This window comes from Aedes albopictus, chromosome 2, assembly GCF_035046485.1.
Source record: "Aedes albopictus strain Foshan chromosome 2, AalbF5, whole genome shotgun sequence".
Lineage (NCBI taxonomy): Eukaryota > Metazoa > Arthropoda > Insecta > Diptera > Culicidae > Aedes > Aedes albopictus.
This window is the reverse complement of record NC_085137.1, coordinates 261,190,300-261,204,096: the sequence shown is the minus strand read 5'-3', so window position 1 is coordinate 261,204,096 and position 13,797 is coordinate 261,190,300. Positions and strand designations below refer to the sequence as shown.

The 13,797-nt window shown below is 38.1% G+C and overlaps 2 protein-coding genes and 1 long non-coding RNA gene across 4 annotated transcripts; 1 reads left to right on the top strand and 2 right to left on the bottom strand.

The window, feature by feature from the left end:
• Nucleotides 1-1,033: 1,033 nt before the first annotated feature.
• LOC115266308 (uncharacterized) lies at nucleotides 1,034-4,417 on the bottom strand. 2 transcript variants are annotated; one of them, XR_009997015.1, is made up of 4 exons: nucleotides 4,081-4,417; nucleotides 2,959-4,000; nucleotides 2,583-2,751; nucleotides 1,034-2,377 (listed from the first exon to the last, which is right to left on the bottom strand). It is a non-coding gene; the product is annotated as an uncharacterized LOC115266308 (long non-coding RNA). The 2 variants fall into 2 exon arrangements; XR_009997014.1 differs by having other exon boundaries at nucleotides 2,583-4,000.
• A 1,623-nt stretch (nucleotides 4,418-6,040) lies between these two features.
• Nucleotides 6,041-6,929, top strand: LOC109622266 (dihydrofolate reductase-like). Its single transcript, XM_020076523.3, has 2 exons — nucleotides 6,041-6,298; nucleotides 6,355-6,929. Exons 1-2 carry the CDS (start codon nucleotides 6,219-6,221, stop codon nucleotides 6,833-6,835), a joined length of 561 nt encoding a protein of 186 aa, XP_019932082.2. The 5' UTR covers nucleotides 6,041-6,218; the 3' UTR covers nucleotides 6,836-6,929.
• Nucleotides 6,930-13,034: 6,105 nt separating this feature from the next.
• Nucleotides 13,035-13,797, bottom strand: LOC109414502 (succinate dehydrogenase assembly factor 3, mitochondrial). Its single transcript, XM_062848795.1, has 3 exons — nucleotides 13,614-13,797; nucleotides 13,293-13,402; nucleotides 13,035-13,226 (listed from the first exon to the last, which is right to left on the bottom strand). Exons 1-3 carry the CDS (start codon nucleotides 13,774-13,776, stop codon nucleotides 13,053-13,055), a joined length of 447 nt encoding a protein of 148 aa, XP_062704779.1. The 5' UTR covers nucleotides 13,777-13,797; the 3' UTR covers nucleotides 13,035-13,052.

The following is a 13,797-nucleotide window of genomic DNA, read 5'->3' as shown; positions in this document are numbered from 1 at the left end:
CATTTATTTTATTGAAAGATAGGGAAGTGGAACTCTCAGAGTGAAACCATCTCGGCAGGGGTCCTATTTTGGGCTTTTTTTGAACGCAATGAGATGCGTATGGTATCTAGCCGTGTACAAAATTTCAAGTCAATTGGTTTGGAATTGACTGAGTTATAGCAAAGAGTGCCCAAAATACCGGCCGCTGCCCAAGTGGTTCGCTAAATAAGCGAATAAGGGGGTTCAGGGAAAAATGGACATGTGCATACACATGTTTCGCAAGTAGGCCCCACTGGTTGTCCACTTTGTATCGTACATTTTCTTCTAACACGTAAAGATAATCGATTTACAATTTATCATTATTTAATTATTCATTAGTCTACCTGTTTGAAACATGTAGTGAATAAACTAGACTTGTAGCAGTACTGATTGTATGTTTTTCTCTGTTTCGTCGTTATGATAATATTTTGTTTTATCTTATTTAGTTTGTAGATGTTTAGAGATTAGTTATTATAATTAGGAGGTTAACCAGCCTGTGGCTGAAAGCCTCACTAATAAAGAAATAATAATAATAATAATAATAATTTATTATAATTTTCAAAGTGATTCTTACTTTGTTGAAATTAATGGTACTAAGCAATCGATTGTCACTAGGAGTTTCTGTGAACTTTTTGTGTTTATTTTTTTGTGGATCCTTGATTATGAAGTAATGTAGCTACCTTCTACCCCCGTTGGTTTGAACGACACCTCATGCAAACCAATGGGATTCATTTTTAATTTGAACTTCTAGCAACCCTGTGGGCGTCGGAAAACACACTGCTGGCAACCTTACATATGATGTTTTGTTATGATTACGTATTTCGTTTCACCCCGTTGTATTGGCAGAATAACGTTTGAACCATTTTTAATTTGAACGATATGCAGATTCTAGTTCCAGGGGTCTTTCCGTTAGCCTAGTGGTTAAGGCTATGGATCGCCAATCCGGAGACGGCGGGTTCGATTCCCGTTCTAGTCGGGGAAATTTTCTCGACTCCCTGGGTACACGCTAAGAAAATGATACTCTTAATTGAGTTCTTTTCACACATCTCCGAGCTAAACTGGGACAACACAAAAAATGAGCAAATGTCGGTTTACTCATTTTAGAGTAACTGTTGTTCTTGAAAAAAGTCATGAGTAAAATTTACACAGCGAAGCGTTTTCATGAAGCGTTACGATGATGAGTGATTTTTACACACCACAAACGCTTCGCTTGTTTAGAATTGGATGAGCAAAATTTACTCATCGGTTAGTAAAATGGAATGGTTTAGAAATTTCTTGCGCAAACGAAATGTTCTTAGCGCGCGTTGAAAATCGGAATTTTAACACGCGATTGCCAATTTTTCTTCGCACGTCCAGCTCATTACGCTTGCCGTACGACGTAAAATAGTACTCTCACGTGTCAAAAATCAGATTTTCAACCGCGTCGGAAGTAAAATCTGCAATTTGATAGTTTTTATATTACTCTTTTTATATATGTATTTATGTTTTATTCGTTTTAATGCATTTTTTTTGTTTTTTTTTTTTTTTAATTTCTTGGCATATGGCATAATCACTGATACAGAGCCTGCTCTTCAGTGTCTCATGAGTATAGTGTAGGCTAAAGATAAGCCTATATACTGCCCGTCTTCGCATATCAGTCCGTGTCGTTTTCACTCACGTGGTCATTTAAAACAAATTTGATATTTTTAACGCCTCATTTCACAGCTTAATATGGTACGAATAGGGTATGCATGAAGTGAATACAGTTTTTATGGATGGAGTTATAGTACAGTAATATGCGAAGAGGGGCAGTATCATCAAAGTGTTTTTGAAATGTTACAATTTTTTTCTGTTTTTGATTATTTCTTCTATAGCCTAAAAATAATCGCTTTGACGCAAAGCTCTGTCAATAATATCGCTTTAAAACCATACTGCCCCCACTCGCATAACGTTCCCATCTTTGCTGGGACTGTTCTATTCTTGGTTGTATTTGCTGTTATTCGAGTGGACGCAATACAATCAGAGAGAAAGTTTATTTTACAAATATTTTTGATTAAGTGCTTAAGCTCATCAGTGTACCGGTTATGGCTAATTCCTATCATTGACATACGCCATAATAAGTACAAAAAGTAGTTATGGCTCCGTTTATTTTTTTTTTTCCTATAAAGTATGGAAACTGATACTAATCTATCATTTAACAACACTATACTCGATGAATTGTGAGAGCTTTGTTCTTCTTCTCCATTCTGGGTGTACGTTCTGGCCACTGGAACTTGGCCTGTCTCTTTTCAACTTGGTGCTCTTTAATCACTTCTGGCACCTCGGACGACTTTTTGACGGCACCCGGACGGCATTTTGGCTCCTCGGACGCTCCTGGTTTCTGTAGCAAAAATACAAAAATTCAATATGTTGGACGGATTAACAGATTGATAAATTGCAACTTCGACGTTTTCTGTTTCCAATATTGTCTGGGGCAAATGAATGAAGTAATCGACATTTTATTTTTGGTATAACTGTAGCACCCCACTTATGATAATGGATCAAGAAACAACCAAAATAATAAACAAATATGCATTGATAATTACCTGTCTGTTTCATTGTTGAAAAGCGCGATACAATGGCTGGGTGTACGTTCCCACTGGAACTTGGCCTGCCTCTTTTCAGTTTAGTGTTGTTTGAGCACTTCTGACGCCTCCGACGACATTGTGACGGCACCCCGGACGGCATTTTTGGCACCTCGGACGCTCCTGATTTCTGTAGAGAAGATGCAAAAATTTAATAGGGCTGTTTAACAGAAATGTTTGATAAATTGCAACTTCGGCGTTTTCTGTATTCCGATATTGTCTAGGGCAGGTTAATGAAGCCATCGACATTTTATTTTTGGTATAACTGTAGCACCCCACTTATGATAATGGATCAAGAAACAACCAAAATAATAAACAAATACGCATTAATAATTACCTGCCTTTCATTGATGAAAACCGTGGTACAATGGTTGCGCTTGAATTAATCTGCATCGGCTCTTCTTGATCTCCTTGCTTCCCAACTGGGGTGGGGTTGGTATGGTTACCGAATCTCAGCTCGTATAGGAGTTCGGATCCATATACGTTGGACTAGCGGGCTGTCGCTTAGGTTAGGTATCTTTATTAAAGAGATTTTCAGCCCGAGGCTGGTTCATCTATTAGGGAATTATAAAAATATAATCCAATGAAATAAAATGTGGGGTAGAAGCATCAGTTTTGGCCATAGTACGTTATTCATTCTGTTGCGATCTAAATCAGCATTAACTTATTTGTTTCTACTAGATACTAATATAATATGATGATTGAAGCTTTGAAAACCAGAAAATTTTATTGAAAAATGCAAGAAATAAATATTTTTCCTCAAAAACTCAGCGTCTACTTTGGCCAGTGTGCTTTTAACTTGGCCACTCGCATTACGGGATTGGCCAAAATAGAAATCAAAGTTGAGAATATGGTGAAAACTGACGCAGTGCTTCTGTTGTGCCACTTTAAAAGCAAAACTCGAATATTACTGCATTTTTATAATAATAATTTCCCTTAGACAGCCAAAAACCGGTGCCCGTATCCTGTCAACCAGTACTTACAGCACGAACGACGTCCCGACCAAGGGGAATAGCACTTCCTTTACTAACCGGAAAAATCCGCATTTATCCGTTGATGACCGTCGTTAACCGCGTCTAACTGCTGCTCAGTTAGCAGCGGTTAGCGACGGTTAGGAACGGATAAATGCGGATTTTCCGGTTACAAAAAGATATGTCATTCTCCTTGGTCCCGACAAACTCTCTCTCACGATCACTATGCCGGTATCAACTGCTTTCACGGATGTCGTCGTTATTTCCGGTGTATCCTGTTCCCGCGGTTGTACCAGAAAGCCGCTTCCGCCTCCGCTGTAGAAAATTCTGACCTAACCGAAGAACACACAACTGATTCGCAAGCAAACCGTTTTCCCAAGCCAATTTTTCTCAAATATATGATAATACCTATTGGAAAGTGGAGATGCTTTTGTGGTATTTTCAAGTCAAGTGGTATTTTAAATCCGTGAAAAATAAATTTTACTTACCTTCCAGTATTGCCAAGGTAGCGGCGTCCAGCCGCTTTCTCAATTGCTCCATCCTGTCCGGAGGAGCACGGATTTCGTGAGGAATTCACCGGGACAGCATCCGCACAACGCGAGATAAAAACAAAAACTCCAAGTTTGTTTCGAAATTTGACATTTCATTCATTTCGAACCGTTTTCTAAACAAACGCTAAAAGCTAATTTACACAAAATGTGAGTTTACGAACAGTTACTCACATTATGAGCAAAATTTTTACTCACCGAAGCGTTCTTGTGCACGAAACGGTTCGATGAGTGAATTTAACACAGCCGGTATGTAACATTTTCTTAGCGTGTATAGTGTATCATTGTATTTGCCTCACAATATACAAATCCTTGCAATGGCAGGCAAAGGAAGCCCTCCAAACTGTGGAAGTGCTCAAAGAACACTAAGTTGAAGTGAGGCAGGCCAATAGGCTGTTCAAACTTATTAAGAACAAAAGATAAACTAATCATTTTTGATATGTTGAATGTTTTGTGTAGCTTAAATTAGCTAGAATGAATTCTCGCTTGGATCTATTTTTATGAAACAAGGGAATTTATATAAGATTATTTATCAGATTCAAAGAACACATGTAATATCGAATTATTATTTTTCTCATGTCTACTCTAAAAAAAGAATAAAACAGGAAAACAATATGATTTGAATTCATTCTACACATTCGAGTATCCAAAAATATTGTATGGATCTATAGTTATGAAACATAGTGTATGTAGAATAGTTCTTGCCTATTTATTCTTAATCACTTAACCTAATTTTACAGCTCTATTGTCCACTGGGGCACTACGTGAGCAATTTCAATTGACAGCTGCACTTTTTGTACAGCGCCTATATTCTATTCTACTTTATCGAACTGGTTTGCCTTTCTGCTGCTTTCACTTTTTTCTACTTTATACCTAGTAGAATGATGAGCACAAGGATGATGATGGATGGCCGTTGTTCCTTTCCAGTCCGATTGGGGGCCCATTATGAGTAGCAGTTCGCCGATGTCCAGGTATCCGGGTCCGTTTGAGCCATGGGGCTCAGAAGAGGGTCAGTGTCAGTTGCTCTCGGGGGAAAAGCAACTGACGAAAAATTGCAAGTGCCGGGGCTGGGAATCAAACCCATGACCATCCGCATATGAAGCGAACGTGTGACCAACTACGCCATGGGCCCCGGTAGTGAACACTTATTGAAAACTGCATAAAATTTCGAGTCTATTAACTTGTTTTATTCAGAGCGTTGCTGATAATTTTTATTTAATTATTAATGATTCAATTGAAAAAAAAAGTCATCATAATTACCATTTACCGTCTACCCCCGTTGGTTTCAACGACACCTTATGCAAACCACCGGGGTTCATTTTTAATTTGAACTTCTAGTAATCCTATGGGCATCGAAAAACACACTAATGGTAACCCTTTTTGCTGTTTTGTTTTGATTCTGCGTTCCGTTTCACCCCGTTCCAATAGCAGAATGACGTCTGAACGATATGCATTTTTAGTTTGAACGAGGTGCAGATTAGCGAGGGTTAAATTAAAAAGTGTTCAGATTAGATGCGGTCAAGCCAACGGGAGTAGACGGTATCTATTATTAATATTATCACTAGTTAATAATTGTCCTTCAGAAAATTCTGATCATGTTTATGTCAAGTATTACAAAATATTTTATAATATTTTATAGATCTTATGATTTTGAGAGAATTTATTATTAATATATTTTATCAAATCCAGCGGGAACCAGATTACTAAAAAATGAACGCAAAAATGTATTGCAATCTTGAGATGAAAATTTTAACAAATATAAGCTTATGCATTTAAACATCAGTACCTGCTGGGCTACATGACGGCTTCCTAGTTTGTGTGTCATACAGACGTGTTAATTTTTATGTAAAAACATAACAGGTCGTGTTCGCACTCAGACATACATGCTGAATTGTTGTTTTTGTTTGTGGCGCTTTTTTGATTACCCACAGGATTCGGCTTGATGATTCGCACATTTCTATTATCGTTATCGCTTGCGATTGGCTGTTTGTGTTCGCTATAAGGTATTCGTATGTTAAGTTAAACCAGTTAATCGCTCGTTGTTACTTAAGGCTACTTACAGTTTTGTTTTTCAAATAATGAAGAAATTCAGTCTGATCGTTGCAATTTGTGCCAATGGTGGAATTGGCATCAAAGGCGATCTTCCATGGAGATTGAGGTAAGTTTGTGGCCAACACTAACATCCACATTCTCATGTGATCACTTTTCTTGCAGACAGGAGCTAAAATATTTTTCGAGAATGACGAAGAAAATTCAAGACTCTGGCAAACGTAATGCCATCATTATGGGACGAAAGACTTACTTCGGAGTACCTGAGTCGAAGCGACCCTTGCCGGAAAGACTGAACATTATTCTGACTCGAGATCCCAGTGCCAATGCTTATCCGTCGGAGGTGATGGTGTGCACCAGCATGCAGGAAGCACTGAAGAAGCTTGACGAAGCTCCGTTGGTGAACGAAATTGAGAACGTATGGATCGTTGGTGGCAATGCAGTCTATAAGGAAGCGATGCAATCAGATAGATGTCACCGTATTTACCTGACTGAAATTAAGGAGACGTTCGAGTGTGATGCATTCTTCCCGGAAATTACCAGTGATTTTCAACTGGTGAAGAATGATGATGACGTTCCGGAGGACATTCAAGAGGAGAACGGGATTCAGTACCAGTACCGCATTTATGAAAAAGTGCCTGAGTAATAATTGAGCTTACTTGTTGAATTCATTCCATTAATATAATAGTGGTATATGTGCCCGGGGCAAACAGCCACGATAATAAAAGTTAATAATAGAAATATCATTTTAAACTGAGCTTCCTAAATCACATCTCTGAATAACTCTTGAGCAACATTTGAAAAGGGCCCAAGAGGTATTGTGTCTTTTTTCTAAAACGCTTCGTAGGGCATAAGAGCAGCCCGCCCACGCAAATGAACAGCGTTATCCGAAAGATCGATGTTTGCTCTATCTGATAACGATCTTAGTTTTTGTGAATAAGCTGAGGGGGGCTTAGGAGCGACGTGTGAAGTCATTGTTTACCAATGCTTGTATACCCTTTTCAAATGTTGCTCCAGAACTCTCGCTGAGATCGGCCCATTATTTTCATCATGTCTTCAAAAATGTTTGAGATGGTGATTTTCTTAAATTCCTCCCCAAAAAGTAAGTAAAATGCAATTGATTACTCAAATTGATGGACTCCCTGTTAGTTAGAGCCATAACTAAATGTGGTTGAAAAGAGAAGAGAGGTTCTTTTTGCAGGTATAAAACGTTGGGTCGGCCATATTGATTTCGGCCGCCATCTTGAATTTATCATCTAGAACATTTGTTCACCATGTTGACAACCACCGATTTTGAAAATTTTCGCGTCAATTAAAAGCAATGACATTTATACACAACATATAAATAAATTAGAGATGTCTTTTTTCCCATAAAAATTATCTGCACATTTGTAAATCATGCCATGTTTTGTCCATACATTTACATGCGCAACGGCAACGGCATCAGAGTTTACGCCTACATGTATACAAAGGCAACTGTTGCAAAAATTTTGAAAATTAGAGGCACAGAGAAACAGACGTCACACTCTCAACGCCTCCCATCGATCACCTTTTTAACAGATGATTCAAATATTCAGTAGTAGGTCGATTGACCACTCGCGGCGATGGTGTCCTGTTTGACGTTTGCTCACTACTGCCATCTAGTGGCGGCCCGGCCAAGTACGTTTAGCATTGGGCGATTACGTTTTCGTGACGATGCGATTTTTTTTGATGAAATTTGTTCACAGTGTTACCACGGAGAAACAGATGTCAAACTCTACTTGCTTCCCATCAATTACTTTTTTAACGACTGATTTAAATATTTGGTAGTTGATCAATTGACCAGTCGCGGCGCTAGCATCATTTTTGCTCCTGTTTGATGTTTGCTCACTACCGCCATCTATTGGTGGCTTGTCCAAACAAGGCATGATTAGCATTGGGGGATTAAGATTTCGTGACGATGATTTTTAATATAATTTGTTCTAAGAAAAATTCAGCTTTTCATTAGATGATTCATACTTTAAATAAGTGTTCGTAAATATTGTAAAATAACGCTGTATTTACAACCAGCACCAGGCGCAGTGCGCGAAAGTGACATGGACATGACAAAACGGTAGATAATTTGTGATATGATACACACCTCTAATTTTTTACATGTTGTGTTTTTTTCAGTTTTCGATTGACGCAAAAAATTCAAAAATCGGTGGTTGCCAGCATGGTTGAAAAAAGTTTTGGTATATAAATTCAAGATGGCGGTCGAAATCAATAGGGCCGACCAAACTTTTTATAACGGCAAAAAGTACTGCTATCTTTCCTTTTTTCAACAACAATTCGTGTTGAGGTGGTTTCTGGAGAAACTTTCGAGTTATAATGGTTTAAATATACCAACAATTCACCAAAATCGAAGGGTCCACAAAAATAGTCGTGGCTCTAAATAACGGGGGGTTCATCAATTTGAGTAACCAAATGCACGTTGATTATGCTAAAGAATCCCGATCTTCAACTTGCACATTCTTTCGTCGATCGGCCACCAATCGATCACGAGCCTCTGCATGTCGCCCATCACGTTAAAAGCTGTGCAGGTTTCGTGTGTTACTGCAGTTTTGTAAGAATGACAATGATTTTTAATTTTGGTTCAACTGATATTATTGATTTCTCTTCATCGATCCTCTCATTGTGTGGAATCCATGACGTCAGGTTTTACCGTACTCTAGGGGAAAGTTGATCATTTTTCCTATAATCTTTTCATTAAAATCATGTATAAGGCATATGATTCCAAACAGATATATTTTAAACATGTACTAAGTGGATCTGTACGGGTTCCGTAAACGAAGTTCTTACAACGCCTTTTGTAAAGAATGTTCAAATGGCCTTATATATAAAAAAATCAATCCGGGGTGTTGTTCAACCAATGACATAACATTCTAAAATTCCTTTTAATTCCACTAAGAATTTGCATCGTTTGACAGATACTGTAGGCGACTTTACAGTTGAGGTCGAAATACGTATCTGTCAAAGGATGCAAATACTTAGGGGCGATTTATTCACCCTGGCTTAAGCGTTAAGCCAGGTTTAACTGTATGGGTAAGCCTGGCTTACCGGTTAAACCGAGGTGAAGAAATCGGCCCTCAGTGGAATTAAAAGGAACAGTACTTAACACGATTTTCTTTTTTACTTACAGGTATTCCACTAACAAGCCCAGGTTCATCATCATCATTCTAAAATTGGAAAATACTGCGCATTGCGCAGTTAAAAGTGCGACGAGGAAGTGCGGAATCTCAAATAAAAGTGCGATTTGGTGTCAGATCGTTCCGGTGTCTTCACCGCACTTATTCATTAGCTCATGATGAATAAGTGCGGTGAAGACACCGCGGAATGATTTGATGCAATATCGCGCTTTTATTTAAGATTCCGCACTCTGTCGCAGTCCAGTTATCAATGCAATAAACTATAATTGAACAAACTAAATTCGATGATGCTGACTCTGAATAAGTTTTTAAAATTCTTCTTCTTCTTTATGGCTCGACGTTCGTATTGGCCCGCCTCTTTTCAACTTTAAGATTGTTCTTAGAGCAATTCCACATTTTTAATTGAAGGGCTTTCTTTGCCTGCCATTGCATGAATTTGTACATTGTGTGGCAAGTACATGATACTCTATGCCCAGGGAGTCGAGAAAATTTTCACGACCGGAACGGGAATCGAATCCGCCGTCTCCGGATTGGCGATCCTTAACCACTGCTATCAGGAGACCCTTCTTACAGCTGGTGTATTTCGCATGTAGGGTATGTTTTCCATCAGTAATCTCATGCTCCCATATTCATCCTATTCGAAAGCAAGCGATTACGGCACCGATTCATTTCGTTCTTTTTGTTTTCATGGGTGCTCACTTCCAACAAAAAATACAAAAATAAGAAACAAAACAAACAGCGCTTCAATCCTTTGTTTTTCGTAGGATGAAAATGGGAGCCACATGCTTAAGAAGGGAACCAATACCCTATCAAAGTACCAAACGGGGTTACTTGCAACAGCTGTGTAACTTGCAACACGATGACATACATTAAATGTAAACAATTTTCTCATAATAATGAAAGCTAGTATGCTCCACTGTTTCGGTTATCGAGATCATGTATACCAAAGATTGTTTTAGTAGATAAATCAGTTTCGTTTCTTTGTTTATTGTTTAGTTACATTTTTAAAATGGTTTGCTCATTTTATGCCATAAAAACAAGTATGAAAATCGTGCTTTGGACCTCGTTAATGGTAAATGCGATAAGTCTGATGTCTTTGCTTTTAGTTAAGACGCCCAATAGAAAGTTCAGCTCAACGATAAAGGTTTGATAAACGAATAAGTAATGTAAAAAATCGTTATCATATTCGACAACCGCTATGGGGTAACTTGCAACAGTTGAAATTGACAAAATTTTCTATTTTTTATTTACATTTCACGATATTTTTGATAGAAATATACTAAATGGGTAATTTCATTAAACGTACACATGGTAAACGCACGGGTATTCAGCATGACCATGCTGAGGGTGACGGGTTCGAATCCCGTTCGGTCCAGGATCTTTTCGTAAAGGAAATTTCCTTGACTTCCTTGGGCATAGAGTATCTTCGTGCCTGCCACACGATATACACATGCAAAATGGTCATGGCAGAGGAAGCTCTCAGTTAATAACTGTGGAAGTGCTCATAGAACACTAAGCTGAGAAGCAGGCTTTGTCCCAGTGAGGACGTTACGCCAAGAAGAAGAAGAAAGCAATTTAATAATTACGAAACGCGCTCATTTTTTTCAAATGACGACTTTTTTTCATTTTTTTGCAAGCTAAAGACTACCATATTTTGGAATTTTATTGATGTGTCACTTAGTTGAAAATTTAATTTAGTTTATGGACGTTTTGGAGACTTATTTTGGAGTAAATTACTGCAGGTGAATGCTCAAATTAACGGCTTCACGCGTTGAATAGTTGTCTATATCATGTTATTTTAGCTTTTGTAGACAAACATTATTTCAAACTGAAAATTAGCTACAGATGACTCACTTTACCTTTTCGTGCAATGACATAATTAATTGCTCTATTTGTCCATTAAGTGGGATTGTGCGTCTGTTAATAGAAATTGGACATTTTACGACGTGTGAAATAATATTCGTGACCGGAATTGAATGAAAAAGAGAGACATTCAGCTGACAATTATTGTGGCCAAACCCGAATGAAAAAATGAGAACGTCAATCTTCACTTTCATCCTTCGATTTTTTTACACACTGCTTGCAACAAACATGTATTTCGCACCTTCCAATTAGGTGGCAACGTATTTTGGTAAATCAAGTGCTGCATAGCATTCTACTCGGGCTAATTAGTGTACATGATGCTTTACAGTATGTATGTCTCAAATGTTCATATTTTCAATGATATTGCTTCAAATTCAAGAAGTGTTGCAAGTTACCCATTTGACGGTAAGTTACATAATGACCCCCATTAAGCTCCTGAAGGTAGGCAATTTCTTAAAAAAATCGTCATAGTTGTGCAAAAATATGCTATTTTCAAATGAAACTTATATGTTAACGTCAATTTGATCTCATAGCTATGTTCAATAAGCCCACCATGAATGAATAAAGTGCTTTTTGAGTTATCTGAATTACAAGACGTTTACAGGAAACGATTTTTTGACAGTCTTTTTTATTATTCTTCAATCACTAAATATAAATTACAGCTCTTTTGCTCACTAGGGCACTGCGTGAGCGATTCCTATTGGAAGCTGTACCTACACTTTGCACAGCGCCTAAATGTATCCTATTCTAATTCTACTATTCTACTATATCGAAATAGTTGCCGTTACACAGCTTTCATTTTCTACCCTATCATGGTAGGTTGGTTGTTCCTTTTTCCAGTCCGATTGGGGGCCGTTATGAATTGCCGTTCGCCGATGTCCAAGTATCCGGGTCCATTTGAGCCATGGGCTCAGAAGAGGGTCACAGTGTCAGCTGCTCTCAGGGGAAAAGAACAACTGACGAAAGTGCCGGGGCTGGGATCGAACCCATGACCATCTGCTTACTTTCATGTCCGGGGGGAACGTAATATGCAGCCGAGAGAATACTTCCACACGCGGACATTACATAACAAAAACATGCACATTTATTACACAAGACTACTAGGGTTTTGGTTTCCTTATTAAGCATGTGGCTCCCATTTTCATCCTACGAAAAACGAAGCCCCCCCCCCGTAGACTTTTTTCCATACAAAATTTTCGAAATTTGTATGGAGCGTAGACTTTGGCCACCCCATCTGTCCCCCCTAAAAGTCTACGTAGTTTATGGACAGACCCTAATGGCTACCCTATTTACATTACACATGTACACAATATTACAAACGGATTAAAAGTAATCATAGGCACGAGCCGAGCCGATCATGGGGTACACCAATGCTCGTTCACAACACTTATGAAGCAAACGTGTGACCAATTGCGCTACGGGCCCCGGCTAGATAGTCTTTTTACCGACTTTTAATAAACATCCAAAAAAAGTTGATATTTTTATGTAAAATCTGACATAATTGAGGGGGCTAGAAGCAAAGGGGTATAAGTTACAAAACCCCACTTTCGTGTAAATGAGGTTTAAAGTTTTTCAGTAGTAAAAATAATCTTAAAAGATTTCCTGAAACATTACTTACTTACTAACACCCCTTTGCATCCGTGCCCCTTAATTGGCATAAAAAAGTTCATCAAATATATTCACATAATTGATTTTCGTCAAAAGTTCTTCCATTAAAAAAGAATTGTAGCATCTTCAGCAATTGAAGGACGTGGATCCGCTGACAATTATCCCCTAGATTAAAATTGGACATTAGTCGAATAATAAACATAAACGCACACTTCCAGTATATTATTATTGATGTTCTTCGTTTATTCCTTTGGATGCTTTCAATAGTTCATATAGCTGCGCAACTTGCTCATCACGAAAATCTCCTAATTTGTGAACATCCAAATCGTGCCCCACACAATCAATAGGATTAGGTTTCCCTTTTACACCCAACTGATTGGCTAAGGATATGGCGTAGTCCTACGACGACAATGGGGAGAAATAAAATAAAATGAAAATAGTTTTCTATTGAAAAAAAAAACTCACCGTCCACTCGTTCATGAATAGAGATGCTTCATGTGTGGCACAGGTTTTATGCCTGCGAAACTCGTCACGAACGTATTGATTCCCTAATACTTGCAGTCCTTCTGGTAATCCTAAAAAATATGCTGTTCTGAACACTTTTCGTCTTTTGTGGAGTTGGTCATTATTATTATTATTATCTAGATTAGCAAGATTTTCAGCCCAAGGCAGGCACAGGAGTTGATCTATATGCTTTAGCAAAAAAACGAGAATCCGAAAAACATGCTTACCGGCATGGAGTGTTTGACTCCATTAGCAAATATTCAAAGATAACAACTAACTTACCTCTGTGTAACCTTAATATTGTTTTGTATAATGTTCGTACTCGCTGTATGTGAGTCATACAATTCATTTTGACTATTAAAATACGTGAATTTTCAATAGAAATATATACTAAACAACATATTTTTTCGACCGCTTTGCAGTAGATGGTAATTACATAAAGCATAAAGCTGTGTTGAAAGATATC